The 25,921-nt window shown below is 42.1% G+C and overlaps 1 protein-coding gene across 2 annotated transcripts in view; it reads right to left on the minus strand.

The window, feature by feature from the left end:
* Positions 1-25,921, minus strand: part of ZNF277 (zinc finger protein 277) — a 58,638-nt gene that overhangs the window by 29,583 nt on the left and 3,134 nt on the right. The window contains exons 2-4 of one of the 2 annotated variants that reach the window (XM_075147705.1): positions 20,613-20,855; positions 3,650-3,848; positions 370-458 (exon numbers count right to left, since the gene is read on the minus strand). In XM_075147705.1, coding sequence (XP_075003806.1) covers positions 370-458; positions 3,650-3,708 — 148 coding nt within the window. In that variant the 5' untranslated portion in view covers positions 3,709-3,848; positions 20,613-20,855. The remainder of the gene's footprint in view (positions 1-369; positions 459-3,649; positions 3,849-20,612; positions 20,856-25,921) is intronic. The other variant, XM_075147697.1, reaches the window with a different exon arrangement.

Raw genomic sequence — 25,921 nt, forward strand, 5'->3', positions numbered from 1 at the left:
GTCGGAAAAGACAGCTCACTGGGAATGTTTCTCCACATTTCTGTCACCGATTATTTATGCCGTGGGTACCAAAGCTTCCACAGCCACAATGTAAGCAGCACTGCTTCTAAGCCTTGATTTGAAACTGGCCCTAATTCGGCAGCGCATTTAAGCATGTATTGAGCTTATCCTCACTCAGCACAGTGCTGAAGCACGTGTTGCAATCCTTGGAAAAGGTAAGTTTAAATATGTGGTTAAGAGTTAAACATTATTTCTGTGGTTTTCTGACCTAGTGTCAGATTACTTCACACTTGGCTGATCAAAGCAGCAGTATATGCCAGGAATTATCACACGACCTGGCCAACAGAGGGTAAGCAAGCAGCTACTTACCTACTGGAGCTTCCGAATTTGTTCTTATCACACTACAAAAGTCTGTGATGGGCTGTTCAGCAAACCTCTTCTTCCAGTACAAGATGTATCTTTAAAAATAAGGGGGAGATGATTAGTGAAAAAGGAAACATCAAAAAAAGTTTAATAAACAGTTGATTGTCTCTCGCTTTTTCCATCCCCTAAATTCTTAAGTGTTTTGTGTTTTTTTTTTTTAATTCCTGTCTCTGTTTTTTCTTCTTTTAATCTAATTTTCCAATTAATTAAATTCATTCAGCTTCATTAAAACTAGGTTTAACTATCCTGTCAAAGTGGAGAACTCAATACGACATATTTGCATTAAGCTTTACATAAACGCTGTGACCTATTCACATCTTCAGACAGAAGTGCCACTCAGATGCATCTTTACTGAAAAGATATTCTACAGAGTACTCTCAAATTCCCAAAATATTGTGGTCTGTGTTCTGCAAGATGCAGGCAGGAATCTGAAACTCGGTAAAAACACCAACTTGTCAAAAGTGAAGTTGTGGCAGGTCTCCTGTGGAGTTACAGTGAAAGCTGTAGCTTGGCAGACAACTAGAAAGACAGAAAAATAAAGTCCCCAAGCACCTGGGGGTGAGATAGCAGACAGAATAAGGAAAGCCCTAAACACATCTTGAAGGTTTAACCCATCAACTACAGTTGTTTAGAAACATTCTTGTACTATCATTGCATTACAGCAGCATTAACAGACCCCAGCTGAGATCAGGTTCCCACTGAACTGGAAGCTACTGTCTAACCAAGAAGAAATCATCACCTTAAATTATATGGTGAAGGGAACCAAGCAATCCTTGTGCTAATTATTCAGAATCTTAGTATTAAAAAAAAGATCTCAAAATGCTTAAGTGCATGCTTATGTTTATACTTATGACTCACATGCGTGATATAAATCATGTGAGTCGGTAAGGAAAAGGCTAACTATTCAGTGACAGCTTCCTATTGACATGCCATCAAATTAGGAAAAGAATCATAAAAAATCAGATATCATTATTATGAGAACATTTCTAAATAGTTGTAGCTTTTAATACTTGTGCAATCTAAAAGTTTACTTGCCATAGCTATCACATCCCATGGTGGTTCATATTACCTCTATTTACCATCTATCTTACTATATGAGGACTTTAACTGCAGCAGCCAAGGAATCAGCACACATTTGTTTCTGCTAACTTTGACATGGCGAGGATTAACCTCTGGTGCAGCAGACAGCTAAGCACAGTGAAGCCAGCATGCATGGCTGAAGCTCATTCAGAGGCATCATTAGATGTCAGTAAGTGAGAGGTGAGCATTTTGTTGTCCCCCGCCTACTCCACTGTTTATAATGCACAATGAAACAGTCTTGCTGCTACATAGAACAGCAAGTCTTCCAGAATAAGTTATCCTTGAGCTTTTAGGACATAAATGTGCAAACAAGGGGATTTCAAGATGTCATTTAGTCTGTCCCCTGCACTGAAATAAATGAACGCCATTCAGACAAACTCACCTAACCATAACCATCTGTGCCATGAAGCTTACTGTTAAGGGACTTCATATCATAATACTTAACCCAAATAATCAATGATCAAATAATAAAGCCAATGCCTCATCATACTTCCAGGAGAGAGAATGAGTGATCAGTGTCCGTGAGTGATCATGTCCAGTCATGCAGTGGAAGCTTATTCCTCTTATCTCCCCCCCTTGCCCTAATGCCAACTTATCTTTATTCTTCCAAGTTTAAAAAAAAAAAAAAAAGTTTTCCATTAGCATTGCTTTTCTCTGAATTCTCCACTTCTTGTAGTTCTGTCAAGAAATGTATTCCTAAGACTGATTGTAACTCATTGCTAAGTAGAAAAAAAAAACTGTTTTCATGGTTGTTTCCCTGTATTTTCCACACTTCAGTTTAACACCTCAGATTATACTACCTTTTTTGTGCATAGTATTAGACTATTTTACTGATATTCAGTACAGCAAATAAGAGAAGGCACACTTCAGAGTAACAACTGCATCATTTTACATCCTGGGGCCACCTTCTATAAGATTTGGCTACCTTCCAATTGCATTAGCAACAAAAGGAATCTAAATGGACATTTTCTTGAAAAAGTAATTTAAAAATACATTTCTATTAATGCAGAATAATCCCCCAAGCACACTTAAACTGGTGGTCCATGACTGAGCAGCTCTGATCCCTTTATTGATCTGAGGAAACTAGCATTATCTCCAAAAAACATTGCATTCTTGTTCTGCCTGCTTTCAGCATAGAACCAAACAAAAACAAGTATCAGTTTTCAATTTTAAGCAATGTTAAGCTCATACATCTGAATAAGGATTTATATGGCTTACATTTCTCTTCCTAAATTTCATCTTAATATTTCTTTTTTTTTGCATCTTGATAGACACAAGTTATTGGCTTTGGCTGAGTAACTAATCACAGAAGACCTACCAGAAAACTCCTTTTAGTTGAGAAATGATCCAGCTAACATTTAAACACTGCAGCAGAACTATCTACAAACTGGCAGGTACTGTCTAGCCTACCGCCTGGCCCATACATTGCTGTGTGTGAAAGCAAAATGCCAAGCAAGCGCCTAGTGTCTGAAGTTACAAGCCAGCTGGGGCCATGCCAGCTACTGGAGGAAGTTAAGAGAGAGAAAGCCAAATGTGACCCTGCTGAGATGATCAATGACACCGCTGTAGAAGGAGTCGCAGTTGTATGTAGATCACAGTACTGTAAAGTATAGTTAAGGATTAAATGTGATTTCTATGGGGAAATATACTGGCATCCTTAAAATAGGGCAAATGAATTTAATCCCAGAATGTGAGAGATCCTGAGCAGCTTCTGCATACAATACACAGCTTTAGAACATTGTACAGTGGTAGAAATAGTCTTGTCCTATACGAATAAAACCCAAAATTAGGAGAGTAGATTGTCTAGAATGTGCTTTAGGAAATAAACAGCTTTGTAGCTTGTATGCAACTTGTTGATTAGTGACAGGACCTGAGAAGTCCCTAGGATATGTCAAAGAATGTCTAACACAGGAATTGCCCTGTATTCTAATATCGAGTCCCCTGGTCCCAGCAACATCTAGGGGCTGAGGAGTGGAAGGGGAACGGGAAAACAACCTTACAATCCAGTAACAAAAAGCTCATCAAAAAAGTAATAAAAATCCTCCCACAATACCCCACTGCTTTTTAAAAGATGATCTCTAGTTTTCTGAAGCTTTCTATAATATCTGCACACATACATACTCATTTTAAACAATATAACCCTTACCTTCTAAAATCTGCAACCAGTTTCACATCTGCTATGACGAGCTTGTGTTCAATAATCATGTGCTTCAGGAGCTGGTTTTGTTCTGCTAAGAGATAGCATTCTTTGCAGAAAATACAAGGCACATAGGGAGAACTTTCTACAGCAGCAGTACCACCTGGACCTTCTGGCAGAGACAGAGGCTCCAAAATACACTCTGTATCTAAAATAAATAAAAAGAGTAATTAATTTTGACTAAGTGAATAAATCTACTTCACTTGGAGTACTTTTAGGCAGTACATGTAAAACCTGTTTTGTTGGGTCCCAGTTTTATTGCATGGATCACTCCAGCAACAAGGTGCTTGGAAGGGAGTTGACTGCATTATTTCCAAGAAGGACAGTGGGAGGTTAGCACAGGACAGTTCGCAAGTATTTGCTCCAACTGAAACTCCCAGCTGATACCAAGTCAAACAGACACAAGAGCTCTGCTTACTACTAAAGGAAGTTTTATGATGAGAAACCTACTTTTCTTCCTCTCACTACCTAGTCTACGTGTTGGTATGAATGAAGCTATATCTTTGCCACATTCTTCATACAGGAGGGATTTAGACTGTATAGCACAAAGTGTTTTGTATGTTGATTTCTCCTAATCATACTTGCATTTTTTGCACAACACTTCTATCATTTTCTGATTGACTCTTCAAGGTCTGTATGCATTTGTCTTGCCTTTTTCTTCCCATTAGCATCTCACTGTTCTGTGACAAAGGAAAAGACTCTTCTTGATAAAGATTACTGCCATATGGAAGCTGACGCACACTGAAATACTTCATAACTGTACAGATGTCGAGGAGGTGCCAGCCATGCCCCATGTGGAAAGGTCAATGGCCCGTGTTTGTACTGTACTGCAGCAGTCAGACATAGGTTGCTCAAATGACAGCACACAGAGGTGAGTCACCGGCTGCTGTTCTCCAGGTTCGCTGCTGTTTGTAGTTCAACAAGTGGGTGGATTGCACAGTGCTGCAGTAGTATTGCAAACAAGCAGACTGACCCAGGGTACATATGTCCTGTCCCCCCGCCATTTAAACAACAGCAGTGTAAATTCATAAGCTCTTCCACTGGTATAAATTAGTGTAATTCATTAAGAAATACTGTGTGACCAACAGATTTCAACAGCTGGCCCCATTACCCTAACCAAATTCCAGTTGTCCAGAAATAAACCATGGTGTTCATTTTCCAAACAAACCGTATCTCAGTCTTCGGTAAGGGCTTATCTTGGAAGCAAATGACAATTTCAGTATGTATCTTTGATTTTAGCTACATCAATTTTGGATAGCAAAAGGAGAGTAAAAGCAAACAGAAAAAGCTCTCCAATAGTTCCTGCACTCTGAGGATGAAAACTGAAAAGAAAACATCATGGGTCTCCGTGATTCTTGTGATATGAAGTTAACTTGTGCAGCAGGAGAATAAACTCCATACCTCCGGATTCCTGCAGTGACACGAACACCTCTGTAAAGGAATGAAATTTCACAGAATCACAGAATGGCTGAGGTTGGAAGGGACCTCTGGAGCTCATCTAGTCCAATCCTGCTGCTCAAGCGGGACCACATAGAGCCAGCTGCCCAGGACCATGTCCAGATGGCTTCCGAGTATCTCCAAGCATGGAGACTCCACAGCCTCCTTGGGCAACTTCTGCCAGTGCTCGGTCACCCTCACAGTGAAAAAAGTGCTTCCTGATGTTCAGACAGAACCTCCCTGGTTTTGGTTTCTGAAGATATTTAAAGAATTAAGAAAAAGGCCTTCTCCCAAATCTATTACTTTGTCACACAGGAATTTTAAAATGTGTAAGGTTAAAGGAAGTTTAATTAACAATATTTATCATTGATAAATATCATTTATTAACAATATCATTATTGTTGATAGAAGAATCAATGTATGACAAATTTCACCCTACAAAATTCACGTGTATATTGGCAAGCACACCAAATCTGATAATTTGATAACTTGTCCACATGGAAAATTTGAAAAATAATTTAAAAATCATAGCCATTTAGCTTTTTTCCCTAGGAAAATAAGCTCATGAAGCAGTGCTCCCCCCCATCTTCTGCCAAGAGTTTGAAATAACCAAAGGGCTGCAGTTTCAGAGATGGGCCTGGCAAATTCCTAAAAGTTCTGTGATAAATTTAAGGAAGAGGCACGGAGAGGTGAACAGGACTCTGCCATCCACTGCATATGCTGTTCAGCAGGGGCTGGCCAGCCAGGGTGGACACGAAGTGCTCCAGAGCAGGCACAGCGTGTGCCGATGGCTGCCCGATGTGGATGCTGCAGGGGACAGAGGGTAAGCTGGAGCTACTGGGAGCCACGGGTGGGGAAGGGTACAAAACCACAGGAAATTTGGCTTCATCAGTTCCATGCTGCTCCTGGAACAACATATCCGCCCTGCACAACTGTTGAAGCTTCTACTTACGCCATTTGAAAAATAAAACTTCCTGGAAAGGCAGTGACTTGGCTGAAGACTGATGGTCAGGTCACACTGAATTCAGTTTATCCCATAAAACTAAGCAGCGCGGAGAGACGGCAGCACACAGAGCATGGCATTACCTGAGGCAATACGACTGCTGTCGACAATCTAACATTTCTCCTCTCATAACTTTACCTGCACTTCAGCCCATTCCCTTCCCCCAGACATTTCTTTATTAAACCGGCATTGTATAAATTGTTGAATTTTTTCCTACTTTAAGATCAGCACCTGCTACACTAAGTGCTAGAGCAATTCTCATGAAAGGGTCAGCTCTCCCAAGGAAAACTGATGTTACCTGCAAGGCTCCAGGTTTGTGCATTCTTACAGTATTAAGTATTCTTAAAATTAAATATTCTATTATTATAGTATTAAGTGTATTCTTAGAGTATTCAGTATTAGGTTGTATTAGGTTGAAGAATCATTAAAACATGTTTACTGAGAAAAGTAGAGCAACTTCATTTCCTTTGCAATTGCTGACTCTCACCGATGCCAAGAGAACTAAGAAGATACTCTGTCAGCCAGTTCAGCTGTGCCCAGTAAGCAGCTACACTGCTTTTTGTTCATTTTTGGTTTAGGCCTCTTGCAATGACCTATTTAAACATTTAGAAGCCCAAATAAACAAGTGCCTATCTGCCTCAAGAAACCAACTTTCAAAAGATAGGTGTGTGTGGCAGGAACTGCTACTCAACATGGACAAGGAGCCAGTACAGTTATTTAGCATCAGTACTCGGGAATAGCAATTGTTTGGGTTGGAAGAACAGAGCTGTTAACCTTTAATTGTAGTGGCAAGTTGCAGAAAGGAGCAAACTGGCGTGTGAGTATTTTTGCTGCCCGAAGATAGTAGCTAATACTAAAAGAGAAGAACTTAAATATAGACTACTGGACCAGTGTGGCAATTGCAGAAGCTTATGCAATTTATTTCAAAGGCACTTAAAGAAGGAGGTGAGGGCAAAAAGAATCCATGAAAATATCTTTGTACTCATCTGCTGCAAAAAACACTGAACAAGAGAATAAATGCAAAGAGCTGAACAAAGATGCACAGCTTTTAGCATAGCACTTAATGGACTAACACATAACACAAACATCAAAATCGTACAAATAAAGCTAAGCATATTATTGAAATCTCTGCAAAAGCAGCTAATTGTGATGCTCTATTTGGAGCAGAGCGGCCACAGGTAGTGAAGAAGAGCTGTTAACTAAAGCACAGCTAAGGGCTAACAGGGAAATAAAAACACTCAGATCGAGTTCTCGGACTCCACCAGGACTCCCACATGCAGAGGCACTTGAAAATGAGGGAAAAGCAGTGAGCTTTTCTCTTAAAATCTACTGCCACAAGAATGACTTCACAGGGCCAGATTAAACATCCATGTAGTGCAAGTGCCCTGGCTGACAGTGGCAAGAAGCAATTACCTAGGGAAGTGTATAAAAATAGGGTAAACAAACAGTAATCACAGAAATAACAGTCTTCCAGAAATCTGAGGGTGTAGAGTTTAAGTCACAGGCTGCACAGGTACCTCAGTTTAACAGCATTTTATGGCTTTCTTTTTTCCATGGATGTGTTTCAGCACTGTTAGAAATTGTCAGCCTTTAACAAAAACCTGCAACAACATTTCACGTTCTCCTCCATTCCTTGTTGCCCTTGTTAAGCTCTACTCTATCCTTCTTCATGTGCTGAGGTGGGGGGTGGTTTGAAAATGCCTCAGGTGTGGAAGAAAATGGATTTCTAAATCAGCACAGTTTTTCCTCAGTCTCTTCTCTATTTCTTTTTTATTCCTAGCATTTTGCTTACTTTTAGGATCATTCAGTTAACCACTGAATTATCTTCAGTGATTTCAAAGTCTCAGAGAAGTTGTGAATCAGGTGTTAATGTACAAGACAGTGGACATATTCTTTGTGTTCACTCCCATGTGTGTTATTCTGCATTTGTTAACACTGAATAGCACTTTTTTTGTCCAGTTCAATCAAATACCATGCGATTCTTCTGCAATGCTTCTGTTAGCCCTCCTGCTTACCACTTGGGAAAAATATGTGTATTAACAGCAACATTTATCACCTAATCCCCCTCCTATTTGTGTCTGTGGTGAACAGCACAGGACCTAGCTCCCTACGAGAACAGAGCCCTATAAAATCCATCCATTAAGTTTCTGCCAAATCATCCTGTCACCACTGAGTTTTTCTCCTCTGCCTAATGGAAAAACAGCACGACTGTTATGCAAGCAGATATCCCAAAGGCTTCACTGAAAGCCCACTGAACGCAGGAATTAAGAAAATCCCTCTCTCATTCACAGGATTGACAGTTGACACCACATTGTTCAACCTTTAACAGGACAGATAAAATTGTGGTCTTTTACAGCTAATTCAGGGCTAAAAAATGTAGATTAGTAGAAAGAAGAGACTAGAGAAATATATTCTTTGAAAACAAAGACTACAAAGTATACCCAGTTTTTCAGGGGAAAATAAAATGAACACTTTGAAGACATTTGACAATGAGATGGTATAGAAAACGATTTGGATTACACAAATTACTTTCAAAACTAGAATAAATACTATTTTTTGTTACAAACACCCATAGGGTACCTACTGCAATGGAATCCTGATCCCTGCACTGGAACTCTACACACCATTACAACAGTGATAAAAGAAAATGAAAAAAAGGCTGCCTGTTATAGAAATTATATGGCTTTATTTTATTTTAAGTGTTGTTATAATATAGACTAGTTAATCTCCACAGCTCATGAAGCAGCAGGCTCAAAATGGATTCATTTTCCTTACTGGAACATTTTTAGTTTCAAATACAATTGTTCTCAACTCAAAACTAATGTTAGTTTGCACATTAAGTAAACGTTACACCCACACAGTTATAACACAGACTATAGCAGTGCAGGCAATGTACTCTACCTGCACAATCACACATACTATTATCACAAAGCAATATGCCGTGCAATTTTATGGCCAATACAATAGGTGTGAGTATCAGAAAGAAAAGGAAGGAAAGATTCAGCATTTGAAGGTGAGTTGTGAAAGGCAAAGTTCTCAGAGATGGTTTAGCCGCTGTAACAGCTTGCTGCCACCAAGTAGTGAAGGGATGTCTTGTTATCCTGTCTTTCTCCACCCTATCTTACCACTCCTAACCGTCTACTATTGCCCTTCTGCTTGTGCTGGCTCCTGTGCTTGCCAAATCCTTTGATGAGTCGATTCAGCTCTTTAACCAGACAGAACTACTCACTTCTTTCTTTTTGCTCAATACTGTTGAAAATGCTCACAGAAGAGTCCACCAAGTGCAAGAGCAAACTAAGGAGTGTACGACGAGAAGCAGCAAGATGGAACAAGACCTTCCTCTTCTCATCTCAGCTTCCTCCTCTCTTCTCAGCTTAACAGCCTCAGCTGTTTCATGTCATTGTACCATAAGCATGCCTTATAAAGTGTGCAAGGTTCCTTCAAAAGCATTACACACAAAGGAAAAGAAAACACTAAGACTTCGTCACTGTGCTTCCTAACAAGGACATCCAGCACTGGCTTCATTTCGCAAAACCTACCGTTGTCAGCATAGGCATACGTAACGCACTACATGCAGTAAGAGCTGGTGTGCTCAACTCTTCTTGATTGCACATCTGAACTACGTGCTCCGACTAAATCTGGGGACACTGCTGCATAGATTACATTCTCTAACTGGAAAGTGGAGGTACTGGGGCTCAGCTCAATGAAATAACTTCCCTGTTAAAACTCCCAACTCACATGGCTTGGCCCTAGGGTGCAACCTCCAGCCGTGACTTGAGCGCCAGAGCTCAGGGAGAGGCAGACCCTTCCAGCAGGCAACCAGCAAGCTGAGCGAGGAACTCCCTACATCAGTCTGCAGGGAATGCTGAGGAAAGGGGCACTCGTACCCTTCTTTCTGAAGCTTTACCACCAGACAAAAAAGAATGAGAGTCATGAGACCAGAAGGAAAGGAGATCACGTAAGTCCAAAGACAAGGGGTTTTAACTAGGGAAGAAGAAATCTAACTCATTTTAAAAAGCTTAAGCATTTTATTATCAGATAATAAAATCTGAAAATTCAAGACTGCACGTAGCCTGAGAAATGAAACGATGAAAGAGGAATTCATACAAATTGGCTTAAGACACATATTTACAGGTTTCATGCCATTTTTTGCAGTTTATGGCACAACAACAAGTCTTTAGGTTGAAGAGTGTATTATGTAAATATAGACATGCAGAGTATATATTTATAAGCCCACTGTTGGTAACACAAGGATAATGAAACAAAATAAGAACATCTGCTGGAATGTTAAGTGTCTTTCTAATTAAATCCAGTAGTTGAATGAATCAATTCATTACCGACAAGTCTGGTTTATTATCTCATTAATACAGCTGGTTAATATTATGAGGAGATTAGCACAAGAACTTGAAATGATCCTAAACCAAAAATGAACGCAACAAAGACATACAAGCAAATAAAGGAGTCTAAACAATGAGTAAAAGACTGAGGCTTTTAGACATGTAGAGAACAAAGGGGAGAAAGAATGACAGGAAAACAAAAGACACCTAGCAAACCTGGCACTCCACACTAACAGCATAACAGATGCCGACTGGAAAACAGAAAGGCTGAGCACCCTCCCCCAGGCTCACACTGATTACATGGCAAAACCATTTAGTTATCAAAATGACCAAACCCTCAGATATGGTACATTAGGGAACCAAGCTGGATTCCTATAGGTAATTCTGCACAGAACAGTGCTGCATTTAAAACTCTTCGGGAAATGAGTAGTTTTAAAGCTTTGTCTAGTACCCAAGTTTTTTTGAGCTATAATGAAAAAGAATATCGAGAAGCACCGGCTTGACACTTGAGATACACACATGACAGCTTCCCTGTTTTGCAGCCTTGGCACTGCAGCATCTATTTGTTGGCACAGCAGCATTCCCTAATTTGTGGTCATATTCTTGGAAGAGATTTTATACTGATTACAGGATTTTTCCTTTGTTTTCTAGAGTATGAAAGATGGATGACTAATGACTTGCCAAATAAACAGTATTCAAAAACAAAACTCAGAATAATGGAAATAAAACACCCTGTCATCATCCTCGCCAATACTACATGCAAATATGGTCCTTAGTGAAAGAAGAATCAATGTACATAACAATTTCCTAGCTCTATATATTAAAGCACTCAAGTACTTCTGTGAAGTTGAATTATCATCAAGCCTGAGTTCATGAGGAATTATTTAGCTATTACTTCTTAACATACTATGAATGATATTTAGTTACAATGTCCATGTGCTCTCGGATACAAAACATCCTGTAGCTTCCCCCAAGATCGCTCAGTCTCAACCCTGCCCAGTTTTTCATTGAATGCAAATGAGCACTTCAAAAGAGTACTTCATCCTACAGCTAAATCTTGTCATTTTCACAGAAACTGTACATATTCTGTAGCAGCCACTCTCTGGGAATATGAGAATTTTACTCCAGTCAAATGACAGTTTTAAGAAAAGCTGTGAGTTACCAAATCCTAATATCTCAGGACAGAGTTTCTATAGAGCAGGTGTCTGCTGGGAGCTGGAACTAACAGAAATACAACTGTGCTTAATAGCCATATTTAACAGGGCTGCTCTGTCGGGGAGCTTAGGATGTTGCAGTTTCATTAGCATTAACAAGTGTTGCTATGGGTACCGGAGCACAGGCATCAGAATACAAGTGAATAGGAGGAGTGGGAAAGCGATTAATAAAAATGTGAAGTGTTGGAATTTTAATAAAACAAAACCAATGTGCTTGCCAATAAGATCATGTTTAAATAATAGACTACATTATTACCCAGTTCACCAACAGGTATATGCCACTGCTCATCATCTTTCTGCTTAAGCCCAGAAAGACAAAACCCTACATCAATAAAAATAAAAAACAGAGCAAAACCACTGTTCTCACATTCAGAGGGACACACACACACACTGATGAAAGTGACCCTAAATAAGTATTCATAACTATATTTAAGTGATGATGTTAATATACAATTTATAAACATTTAATAAACTACAGACAGGTTCTGTGCAAGCTCAGAGCCACATAATACCTCATATCTGGGTAAATGGCATAGACTCACATTAGTGTAAGTAATGGTTTGATATCTTGGTCACAAACGTGAAATGATATTTATCTAATTCAGAATTAAATTTTAACTAATTTTATTACACCCTTTAGAGCTACTCTGATTTCTTATGACTGTTGTTAGGCAAAATTAGTACCATTTCTGTTTACAGAACACCTAAAGGGTGAAATGGCAGCATCGCGGGAGTATCTGTGTCGTACTCAAAATACAAAGCCAATTCCTACTCTTAGCAAAACCAGGAAAACATGTCTTACCCTAATTACCAAAAGAATGTGTGTTTACCCATTTCCCCCCACCTTCCCTGTCCAAAAGCTGGAATTAAAAAATGCGCAGCAACAATAATTTCCACAAGTGACAACCCATGCGATGATTAATTAATAGCAGAACTTCTGCTTTGCTGTTTCATTAAACAGTGAAGGCTGTAGTTTGGACTGCACCTACAGCAGGTGCTTCCTTGATTTCAGCAACATCTTCAAAATATCTCCCGAGTCTTAATATATCCATTCCCATCCACTTTTGGCAGTCAATAAATTCTTACTGATTCCTTTGGAGGTGCCTTAGGATTTACTCGTGTTGCTTCCCTCCCCTACGGATGCTGCTCTGGGCTCGCAGGACAGAGTGTGCCTATTCCCTATGAGCTGCACTGCGACAGGTATGCAGTTTTTCATTACTCCCATGGCCAAAACACATTCTCGAGTTTCAGCACGCTGGTATTCCACACCTGTGGCTGTAGCTTCCTTTCTAACCCCACTCTGCCTGTTCCTGCAGGACGCCCTTACCAGAGTCGTCCTCCTCTGAGCACTCAAATCTCCTCATGGGTGTGACAGCAATCAGGAAACCAAGTTCAGTTTAATTACTTTATGCAATTTTCCATAAAACTTAATTCTCATTTTCTTCTACCCCTCCCTCCGTTCCCTGTCCGCTACCCAAACCCCCACAGTACAGACGTGGCATGCGTATGCGTTACACCACCAGCCATCAGTCTCCCTTCATCCCCCAGCTCCCTCCTCCCAAGAACACTTGTTTGTCTTTACCTTTGTCATACCATCTCCCCAAAGCTTTTCCTTTCCTGAATTTTGGCTTTGGATGCAGTTTTCCTTGCAATCTTCGTGGTTAGTTCTACAGACATTTATTTGTGCAAACATTTTACTTCTGCGAACAATCTTACTCAGTTCAGTGGGCTATTTGACTTGTTATTCACCTCAATGTATTTGCAAGATGAGAACTGTAGATCATAAATACATGGAGGCTGTCTTAAAGAACATCTGTAAAGAACTACATCCACCTACACTTTTTTTTTTTTAATAGAAAAGCAATAAAGCAAATCAAGACGACTCTGAAGTGGTACTCAATACTCAGCAGTCTTCCCTGACATTTTCTCTGTACTTAAATGTTTAATTTTAAAAATTGATATTTATGAATCACTTAGGCTTGTATGAATTATTACACTGATCTCCAGAATAATAGGACACTTCGACAAAAAAGGGATTTTTGAAGTAAATAATACCGACCTTTTCTTGTTTAGCATGATCACATGACATGGTAGACATGAAGATCCACGTTATGTACTAAAATCAGGGATTAAGAGGCAATGATTAAACCTTACTCTATTATCTGGAAAGATTAACAAGATAATTATGTAGCCTGAAACTCAGAATGTTAAGTTACAAAGAGGAGGAAGAAAATATCCAACACCAGAATTTGAAATGGAAGGACAAAAGTGATCATTTAGGTTCTTCTTTTGTACTTATCACACAAATCTAATTAATAGAAATTAGTAGCTTTTTTCTGTTTAACTTGCTATTTAATACAAAGGCATATCAAAGGCATCATAATAAAGCATAAACAATGCTGTTTTAAAGTTGAGGTGTAAAGACTGAATTTCTGCTATTTTCACATGAAAACTAACTCCTTTAAAAAAACAATTTTGTGCCAAGCTGATCAAAGACTGTCATTTTAAAACTTTTTAAAATATGCACTGGAAGGTGTCACAAGTAAAGATGTGTATGCGAATTTCATAGTTGTGTAAGTTACCACTGGCACTGTTCCGCTGACTCCTCTGCAAACATCAGCAAGCTGGAAATAGGCATGTCTTAGTTTCCATTTACTGTGATTGTGACCTTAGCTCTTCCACGAAGAAGAGGTCTTAACAGTGTGCTTAATAAGGATAGCAATACTTCTTCATTGCTACAATTTATCTTTGCGGTGCCTTTAACAACTACAGTACTAAGCCTAGTACCTTTTATGCCAGCGTTGCTACGTAAAACGTGTTAATTAGTTTACTCTCTACTTCTTGTTATCATTATTTAGTAGAGATCAATAATTCTTTATTACAAGGATTTTCCTTATCTTTTCTCTTGCCACCTGTCCTTTTCCTCTAACAGGATTCACTTCCCAAGCAGTTTATCCTCTTGATCTTAAAAGGATTGCCTAGTGGTCTTTTTAAATGATTGCTTTACATTCCGTAGCTAAAGGAAAGGCTGTGTGATTTTCCTTTAAAAGCCTAAAGCCTGCTTTAGCCATTCCTATGAGACACCCCCATGTCATTATGACAGGAATTTTTACTGTGCTCCTGACTAAAATGTTTGCATCACAGGGTTTCTAACTCTTTTCCACTGGTACACATTCCTTGAAAAAGGCAACTATTTGAGAAAAACAACTAAAAATAGCGTGAAATTTTGATTTTAAACATCACTAATTTTTTTCAGAGTCATATAAATTAGAACTAACCTCAAACTGCATCCTGAGAAGTCCCATTTCTGGGAACCTGATGTATGTGGGTTTCATACTGACAGAACAGGTTGAAATCTCTCTCAGGTATTCTGTCGGAGCTTCCTGATACTCAGAAAGCCTTCAAGGCTGAATCGTTTAACCAAATTTTGTACTTAATGAAGAATCAGTACGAGGAAGAGGCCCTGTGGTGTTAGAAGCTCTGTGGTCTGTTGCTGCTTTCTCAGTGAACTGGAGCTTTTCCAGATGGAGAGTAGCAAAAGAAGTTGTTTCTACTTTTAGAATCAAACCTCCATAAACGGGTATTCAAACTGGAAAAAACAATGGCTGAAAAGGACAGTTCATTACAGCGTGCAGTGATGTGGATTGACATAGTTCAGCCTAATTGGTATCTTAGCTCAGGAAAACAAAGCTCAGACTGTATTTCAAATAATCCACTATTTATACTCTTTTTAAATAATTTTTTGAAAATTAATTTCAGAAGAAAGTATTTTCAAGTCAGAGGTCAAATACTAATGTCTTACAGATCGAAGGGACATCTCACAGCAGGCTACATCAAATTTCTATGAGCGTATTCTGACTTTGTCCCAGACTTTGAAGTAAGTATTTTTGTGATACTGGACTTATTTCTCTTGTCCTTTATACATTCATTAAACATATGACACAGATCTTGACTTCTTAAGTATGATATACACTTACTAACTGATACTGCTAATGTAGCTCATGGACACGGATGATAAAATAACTGAAGTTAATTTCCTCAAGAAACAGAATTAGAATGTTAGAATTAGTGATACAAGCTGTTTATGTTTTTCAGGCAACATTTTGCTAACTGTATAAATATATGCAGACTCCTGAACATTAAATTAGTAGAGTAATAATAGAGGCTGCATGTTTTCATCCCATATAAGACAAAATCAAATTAAAACCTCAAGCAGGATGTTTTGTTACATACCAGCCTTCAGAGAAAAAGCTCTATCTCATTTATTCATGCATTACTGAGTCATAATAAAATTCAGTGCTGGCACACTGGTCAAGACAAATGCTAGCAAAATGCTCCAGTGACAGCAGTATCACTTACTACTGCACGCATTTGTTTCATAACCATTCCTGTTTTCATATTGTGAGTCTTGTGCACTCCCACCGCGGGACTGCCAGGGGTGACCTGGGGCACACGCTACGAACTTTGGCAGCGGTCCTGAATCGTAGGATGCTGCACCCTGTGCTACCCACCAGCCCTGTCCCTCTTCTTGCACCTCTAGGCACAGCTCTGACCCACCCAAGTCCTGCAGTCCTTGATCATCCTCCAGCTGCTTTGCACATTGGCTAGGTTTAGAGAGCAGTTTTGGTGCACATGAACCAGATTCGTCTGGAGTCCAGATACGTACGAAACGCACCCCAAGCCCTAGCAGAGACATCTGGGTCTAAACCAAGGGGCACTGCTTCAGACAGCTTTGAAACACCTGCACATTGAGGCTGTTTGGTGTGGAAGGCTGACTACACGTAATCCAAAGCAAAAATGCCCAAACTTGCAATATAGTTGCAGGGACTGCGGCACCGATTGTCTTTTATCTACTGTGCCTTATTATTTGTTAATGTAGACAGAGCCATACCATACCATACCAGCTTGTGAGGTTGAAAGAGACGGCATATCCAGTTATAAAGCTTCTATACCAGGAGGATAAAGAGAAAGCTTTTAAGCTGCTACTACTACAATGATCTGGACCAGGGGATCAAGTGCTCCCTCAGTAAGTTTGGGCGGGAGTGTTGATCTGCTGGAGGGTAGGAAGGCTCTGCAGAGGGACCTGGACAGGCTGGATCGATGGCCTGAGGCCAGCTGTGTGAGATTCAACAAGGCCAAGTGCCGGGTCCTGCACTTCGGCCACAACAACCCCAGGCAACGCTACAGGCTTGGGGAAGAGTGGCTGGAAAGCTGCCCGGAGGAAAAGGACCTGGGGGTGCTGATTGACAGCCGGCTGAACATGAGCCGGCAGTGTGCCCAGGTGGCCAAGAAGGCCAATGGCATCCTGGCCTGTATCAGAAATAGTGTGGCCAGCAGGAGTAGGGAGGTGATCGTGCCCCTGTACTCGGCACTGGTGAGGCCGCACCATGCATACTGTGTTTGGTTTTGGGCCCCTCACTACAAGAAGGACATTGAGGTGCTGGAGCGTGTCCAGAGAAGGGCAACGAAGCTGGTGAGAGGTCTAGACAACAAGTCTTATGAGGAGCGGCTGCGGGAACTGGGGTTGTTTAGCCTGGAGACGAGGAGGCTGAGGGGAGACCTCATCGTGCTCTACAACTACCTGAAAGGAGGTTGTAGCGAGGTGGGTGTTGGTCTCTTCTCCCAAGTAACTAGCGATAGGACGAGAGGAAATGGCCTCAAGTTGCGCCAGGGGAGGTTTAGATTGGATATTAGGAAAAATTTCTTCACTGAAAGCGTTGTCAAGCATTGGAACAGGCTGCCCAGGGAAGTGGTTGAGTCACCATCCCTGGACGGATTTAAAAGACGTGTAGATGTGGTGTTTAGGGACATGGTTTAGTGGTGGTCTTGGCAGTGTTAGGTTAACGGTTGGACTTGATGATCTTAAAGGTCTTTTCCAACCTAAACAATTCTATGATTCTATGATTCTCTACTACACAGGGCAAGAAACAGGAACAGCTAATCCTTGGGGATGGAGCCACCGATGACAAATGGGAGGATGACATTTCAATGAGCAAGAATCAAACAGAAGCAGCTGGGCCATTTCACACTGGTCACTGTCAGTCAGAAAAATCAGAGAAAAATACAAGAAAGTGGAAAAAAGACCATTTGGAAGAGATGGTCCAGTGAAAATACGAGGCAAAACAATCAAAAGGCAAGTTCAAGAAACCCCATTGAAATATATTACTAAGAACAGACAGGTAGCTGTCTGAGTTTTGGACCACTGAAGCCACTGACAAAACACCTACTACAATTTCTCATTTACAGGTCTACTATAGCAAAATATTAGGATAGAGTGGCAAACAAGCAGTAAACATGGAATTACCTGCTGAGAAACCACGCCTTGATATCAATGATCAGACATCAGACTTGCAACTATACCATTCGCTATAGTGCCAAAACATTACAAGTTGACAGTTACTGCTGTACACTGATGATCTAAAATCCTTTACAATCAGAGAACAAACTCAAGCAAAACGCAATGCCCTTTTCATTTACTTCACAATTACAAATTGACTGCCATAACATGTAGCATATTTTGAAAAATCAATAAAGACTCCAGTTCAGCACTCCTGGCTCCATACCATAATCAAAGTATCAAATATACTATTTCTGTACGAAGTAGTTTGAGCACTCCACATTTGTACACCAAAAAATTGTTATTGCTTATACTACAGGGCATAAATCTACTGCCCTACCAAGTGGGGCAGAGAAGCTCCCTAACATGAAACTGTATTGCATAAATAGCCACATGCATTACATTTGTATTCTTATGTAGTATCGGGCATATTCTTACTGAGGAAAACCACTTGCACACCCCCAAATTACCTAACCCTACTGTTTAGCAGTTTGGCATCTTTCAAAAATTTGTGCATTATATCGCAAGCTAAACAGCGCAGTTTCAGTCTGTCTATGCTGTTTTAATGGTGCTGACCAATACGTTACTTAATTCAACAATTATCAGGTCATTGGACACTAGTTTTTTCCTCTCAAGTGACTGTAATTAACTGACGACTCGAGACAACAATTCCGCAAAGAACCTGCACTTTCACATACGCATTCCTTTGACTTCAGTGAGACACTGGTCAGGATGATGTGCCCAACTCTTCACAAGCACAGACCTGCTTTGAAGTTGCACAAAACTAACCCCATTTTTTCCCTCCCAGTTTTTCAATGCTATGATCCTTCCCACATTGTGCCGGGCTTTTATTGACGCAATATTTAAAGCTCTTTTAAAAGGTCCATAGGAAGACATTAAAATGCTTTCAGGCTTTTCTCCTGGCTTCAGCCTGCTGGAGTTTGTGGATGAGAACATGAAGCAGAAGCCTCAGAGGGAGTCTGCGAGCAATTGTAGTTTTAGGATGCAAATGTTCGCACAAAGATGTGGAGTTCTAGCAGGGATTGCAAGACAGGACATGGTGGAAGGAAGCACCCAGGGCTGGGAAAAATTATGAAGGCTGTTTGGACAGACAAGAATTTCACCTATACTGAAGGTAAAATACTTAACGCTTGTAAATTCATAATATTTAAGTCCTTTTCCTCCTTTCCTACTGTCTGCTCTTATCCCAACCGTATCCCAGTTTAAGCCCTGTATCCCTTCATCAACAAAGCTGGCTGAAGTCTCAAAGGGAGAACTCTATCACCTGTTTATATGACAGGATCACCTTATGGCAGACATCACTGGCTGCAGGAACTTACAGTTTTGGTGCTCTTCTGGAAAACTGGTGTTCCCCAGTAAAAACCAAACAAAACAAAACAGTGAACGGGGTGTTTCAATGAGCATAACAAACTACCCTGGCATCTGTGTCACAGTTAGAACATTCAAAAAACTTGTAATACCTCCCTGGTCCACACATCTACATCTAAATAAAACATGTCCACGTTATTTGTTGAGGCAATGAGAAAGCCTTTCAGGTAAGAAGCAGGTATTTGCTAATACTGAGACAGTTTAAAGGATCAATCTATAGACTGATGAAACATCACTCACTGTTGCTCCACTGCTCCACTCCAAGTAACAGAAGGCCTGAGCAGAGATTTCAAACAACTTAAAGGCTTTAACATGCAAACAAGTTATCATGTTTAACCTGTTCTGTGGTCCACAGGCACATGCTCACCATGTAGCCTGAAGCAGCTTCTCAAAGAGCTTCAGTTAGTATATAGAGCAGGTGATACTGGCTCGTGTATCAAAGTCTTTATTTGCTACTGAGCAGGCAAGAATTGGCTTAGATTACTGGAATTAAATGCAGCTCTATGTCCACTAGTAGACAGTTAAATTATATCTAACAAAGATAAAGGCCATCCATCTTCTCTTTATAAACTATAAAAGTTTTCTTAATTCAGAGAAAACCAAACAGCAAGCCTTTACTGGGTATTTTCGGAGAAGACAACATATCCTGTGTCTTGTGCTAACGGCAGCTACGCACTCATGCTGAGGTGTGGGGGACACCCCTTTGTCTTCAGATAAAATACAGTGCACATTTGTAACACAACTATTTGTAAAATTATGGCAGGATCACAGGCCGTTCAGATCTGTATTACCAAGCAATACAATCAATTACTTATTTTATTAATCCATTACTATCCATTTAATGAAATACTTAGTTTCACTTGTAAATTCTCCCATGATCAGTTTTTTTTTTTCTTAAGAAACGTACTATGGAAGGCTAAAACCACTAAAATCTTACTGTAACACTACACGAAAGGATTTTGCCTTTTTACTCTTCAAACACAGAAGCACATAAAAGGTTATTTTATCAACCATAATTTAGTAATTTCCAGCCCTCCATAAGATCCACATGTTTATCAGGTAACCATTCAAAATAATGATGAGATTGCATTTTTAATTAAAAATCATAACAAATGTTCTTAAAACATCTTTAAATAACACTGTTTTAGGAGATTCATTCTTGTAATCATATTAAAATAAATTGTGTTGCACTTACAGAATTAATTAGTGAACTTATCCTCCAGGTGTAATTGCTAGTCTTTCAGTTCACAAGGATTAACCGCTGTCAAACCAAGATCCTTTATGGAGCTTATAATGCCTACTGGTAGAAGGACTCTCTTCTTCCCCTCTCCAAAATCTATGGTACGGTGGGAGCCCCAGGTCTTGAAATCCTCCATTGAATGCATAGATTTAACCCAAGACACAGATCACCGGTGGTACTCTAGACGCGTGGAAGGCCCTGTGGAGGAACAACTGAGGATGCAACCACGTGTGTGAACGTTTGGAACTGGCTGGGGTTTTCAGGAAGGGTACCGAGGAGGATACCAACCTCTAAAACCACCAAACAGAAACGGGCAGGTACAGGTGGGCTGGGTGAGCCCATCAGGCTAATGTCGGAAGCAACTCTGATGAACGAAGAAGAAGTGGCAGCTCTGTGCTTGGGGCAATGGCTGCTCTATCACCTCGCTGGGGTTTTCACCCATGGCAGCGTGCAGCCAGCCCTCTCTATTCACAACCACGCAGGACATGGATGTTTGAAGAGGAAGGAGGTGACTCGCGCACTCGGGGCTGATATGCGTAGGAGAGGTAGTATAAGGATGTGGGGGATGAGAGGGCATCTGGTTCATTACTTTATTTGGTTAAAGACTATTCAGTATAAAAGAATTGACAAGTAACACGGAAAGTGGTAGATTACACAGAAACACAAACATTAATGAGCAGGTGATAACAGGGACAGTAAGCCATCTCTGGTCACTGCAGGAACTAATGCCATTAAAGGAGCTACTCAGACACAGCCTTGAACAGGTTCAGCCTGAACTTTGTCACTGATAAGGACGGGGAAATGTGATTATCACATGTATTATGGTGTATTTGAGGGTGTTTGTGGAATTGCATGAAAGTTGCTATGGGGTATCAGAAGAGGCTTGTGGGATTATGTTTATCTTATTACGGGAAATTCAGAGGCGGGGCCAAAGGAAGAAAGGGACGGGTGGGGGAACAAACATCGGAAATTGAAGGCAGGGAATAAAAAGGACCAGCTGCATTTAAACAGGCTGCTGGTGGGTACGCTTCTCTGGACAAACCCTGCATCTGATCAGCAAGGGCTATCCTTTCTTCTTACTAAATCCTTTCCTTTAATACTTCTTTGTGTAATTCACCCTCTATCCTATGTGTGATACCGCTGCAAGGCCCAAGAGCCAGCAGCTGCCGGTCACAAGGTCTGCAGGCCCAGGAACCAGCAGCGAGAGGGACCATGGTGTGTCTGTTTTCCTAGTGAATTTAACCCTGTATGCGTGGTGTGTGTATGTGTAATTTGCTAGCAAGGTTCAAACTGGAGTAGCCGGTGAGTAGAAGGAGACCTGTATCTGGAAAGACTCAAGGTATGAGTGAGTGGCTGGGCAAGGGGCCCGGGGTCCAGCCACGGGCAGAGTCGACGCCTGGGAAGGCAGTCCGGCCAAAGCACTTGGAGACTCTGCTAATATTTGAGGGATCCATGACTGTGGGGTACGTGTGAGACAAGTGTGGGTGTGTGTACCCATCCTGATAGCCAACACCAAGTCGGATTTGCTAGCAAATAGGAGGAAACTTGCATTCTGGGTAAGAGGGCCCAGGCACAGATACCAGATGGGCTTAGAGGTTGTGGTAATATTCAAGGGATCCATGAATGCGGGTGTGCTTCTGAATCTGACAGTGAGGGTGTCTGTTTTCACTAGTGCACTTCAACCCTGATCAGTCTTCGCCATCCCAAATGGGACTCAAAAGTACCACCCTCCTTAACCCTCCACATCTTGAGACCTGGCTTTAGGGCAGAACACAGCCACACATATTGCTGCTGTTGCCACTTCCCTCCCTGCCTGGCTCTCCCAGGGAAAGGGGATTAGAAAGGGAGTAAGAGGAGCACTTTCCCTTTCTGGAAGAGCCACAAGTGGCCAGGTGCCACTGCTGGGGAATCCCTTGAATCGCTGCTTCATCAGGGCCACCCTGATGCATGCATGAGCTTTACCTAAGGTGCCCTGCAGCACCGTACCCTCTAACATAGCTTGGGGTAGCAAACGTGAAGGAAGCTGTCATTACAACGCTATCGTCAGAAGTTACCAATAACCTGGGGACATAACTTCAGAGTGGAAAAAGGGAAACACTTACCCACTCCCCTCCTCACTTCCCAGCTTCCAAAACAAACGTGAAGCAGCAACATGAAGGCCAAATCCCACCGGTGTTTTAGCACATGGGAGCCAAGGGGTCCCTTGCTTCCCCCACTCCTGGAAAGTTTTTGGGTGGACTTCTAGCTACCAAGCTCAGTAGGCAGGAGAGCTACAGAGAAACTTCATCTCTCTGACTCCTCATTTGCTCCTGCTTAAGGGCAGAGACTACGACACGGCTGAGAGCCAGGTACCTCACATGGCAGTGGTGCTTTGACACGCTTGGCCTCACAACCTTTCGTGCTGTTGTGACTCCATTGGGCCTAACGGGAAGAGGAATTCCCTGATGGGAACTCCTATGGAAGAAGGTGCAGGAACCATGATGAGAGATCACACTTGTGGAGAGCCAGAAGTGGTAAGGTGAGAGGGGATGATATACAGAAATTAGAGGTGTAAATGCATTAAAAAAAAAAAAGAACGCACCAGCAGGGGTGAAAACAGGATCCAGAAGCAGTTTGTGGACGACAGCTGGTGAGATGCATGGCAACAGGAGCGGTGGGACTAAAGGAAGAGCTGTGGGCAGGGGAGGCTGGCACTTCGGAAGGGAAAGGGAAGGAGTAACCGAGCTGGGTGTGGGAGAGAGCAGGGGCAGGAGCAACCAAATTAATGTTGGAGAGTGACAGGCTGAGAAACTGTCATTAGAGAATCAGAGAGGCCTTCTAGAGGCAGACGACAGCTGAGAAACAGAGGCAACAAGTGAGAAATGAAAAGCAGGCTCAAACCAGATGAGAGGACAGTGTGGAAGGCTGGAGAGCCATGAAGGACAAAAGTGATTGGTGCAGAATCACAGAATAGAAACATAGAATAATTTATGTTGGAAAAGACCTCTAAGATCATTGAGTCCAACTGTTAACCTAACACTGCCAAGTCCACCACTAAACCATGTCCCTAAACACCACATCTACACGTCTTTTAAATCCGTCCAGGGATGGTGACTCAACCACTTCCCTGGGCAGCCTGTTCAATGCTTGACAATGCTTTCAGTGAAGAAATTTTTCCTAATATCCAATCTAAACCTCCCCCGGCGCAACTTGAGGCCATTTCCTCTCGTCCTATTGCTAGTTACTTGGGAGAAGAGACCAACACCCACCTCGCTACAACCTCCTTTCAGGTAGTTGTAGAGAGTGATAAGGTCTCCCCTCAGCCTCCTTTTCTCCAGCCTAAACAACCCCAGTTTCCCTTAGCCGCTCCTCATAAGGCTTGTGCTCCAGGCCCTTCACCAGCTTCGTTGCCCTTCTCTGGACACGCTCCAGCACCTCCATGTCCTTCTTGTAGTGAGGGGCCCAAAACTGAACACAGTATTCAAGGTGCGGCGTCCGAGTACAGGGGGACGATCTCTTCCCCAGTCTTGCTGACCACACTATTTCTGATACAAGCCAGGATGCTATTGGCCTTCTTGGCCACCTGGACACACTGCTGGCTCATATTCAGCCGACTGTCAACCAGCACCCCCAGGTCCTTTTCTGCTGGGCAGCTTTCCAGCCACTCTTCCCCAAGCCTGTAGCGTTGCATGGGGTTGTTTTGACCCAATGTCCTGGTTCCGGCTGGGACAGGGTTAACTTTCTTCCCAGTAGCTTGGGGGGTGTGCTGTGTTTTGGGTTCGGTGTGAAAGGAGCGTTGATGGCCCATTGATGCTTTGGCTGTTGCTGGGTGATGCTTGCACCGGGAGGGGGGAGCACAGCCGGGGTGGTGGACCCAGCTGGCCAATGGGGTATTCTATACCATGGGACATCATGCTCAGTAGAAAAACCAGGCGGGGGGGGGATTTATTTTTGCTGGCTGGGGTTAAACCACGACACCCAACAGCAGGACCCGGCACTTGGCCTTGTTGAATCTCACACAGTTGGCCTCGGCCCATCGATCCAGCCTGTCCAGGTCCCTCTGCAGAGCCTTCCTACCCTGGAGCAGATCAACACTCCCGCCCAGCTTGGTGTCGTCTGCAAACTTACTGAGGGAGCACTGGATCCCCTCGTCCAGATCATTCATAAAGACGTTAAACAGCACTTGCTCCAAAACCGAGCCCTGGGCAACACCATTTGTGACCGGCTGCCAACTGGATGTAACCCCATTCACCACAAGTCTTTGGGCCCAGCCATCCAGCCAGTTTTTTACCCAGCGAAGAGTACGCCCATCCAAGCTATGAGCAGCCAGTTTCTCCAGGAGAAAGCTGTGGGAAACGGTGTCAAAGGCTTTACTAAAGTCTAGGCAGACAACATCCACAGCCTCTCCCTCATCCACTAAGCAGGTCACCTTGTCATACAAGGAGATCACGTTAGTCAAGCAGGAGCTGCCTTTCAGCAATGAAGAGACAAGCCGGATCAAGCCCTTTTTTTGCTGATACATAAGCAGATGGGGAGAATCATGATGTTTATGAAGAAAATTAACTGGAAGCTAAAATGCTCACCAAAACCTTGGGCTGGCGGAGGCCAGAGCAGCAGAGGGGATACCCTGAGGATGTGGCAACAAGACAGCAAGCCCAACTTCTGGCAGCCGAAACCGAAAACTGGGCAGAAAAGGTGCTAAGATATGCAGGCTCGTGACTGGGCCCTGGCCTGAGGTTTAGCTAATATGAGAAACTACTGGGCAGGACATGAGAAACGGCTGAACATAAATAACAGAGTGAGAAGCTGGAAAAAATTGCCGAGAGCATGGTGAGGAAGGGCTGGCTTTCAGGTAGTTAAGAGGGGGTTTATGTGAGAGGCGGCTGGGCTTCACAGAGGCTTGGGAGGAACGGTGTTGGGACCTTTTGGGGAGTGAAATCTTGCAAGGCACATAGGGACTGAGGTAACTGTATCAGTGATACTCTGTGAGGCTAAGATGGCGCAGGTAAGAGCATCAGAAATACCAAATTTGGTTATGTATCAGGTAGCAATCGTCAAGCTGGAGCAGTCAGTGAGCAGGACGAGACCCTCACCTGGAAAGATTCAGTGTCTGAGCCAGTGGCTGGGTAAGGGGCCCAAGGTCCAGGAATATTAAACAGACTTAGAGCCCACATTGATACTCAAGCAGCCTGTGAACACGGGAGTGCTTGCGAATCTAAAGAGGAATTGTGTTTTCCCTAGTGAATGTCAATCCTGATCAACCAGAAGGGAGGAACAAGATTAGG

This window comes from Calonectris borealis, chromosome 1, assembly GCF_964195595.1.
Source record: "Calonectris borealis chromosome 1, bCalBor7.hap1.2, whole genome shotgun sequence".
Taxonomy (NCBI): Eukaryota; Metazoa; Chordata; class Aves; order Procellariiformes; family Procellariidae; genus Calonectris; species Calonectris borealis.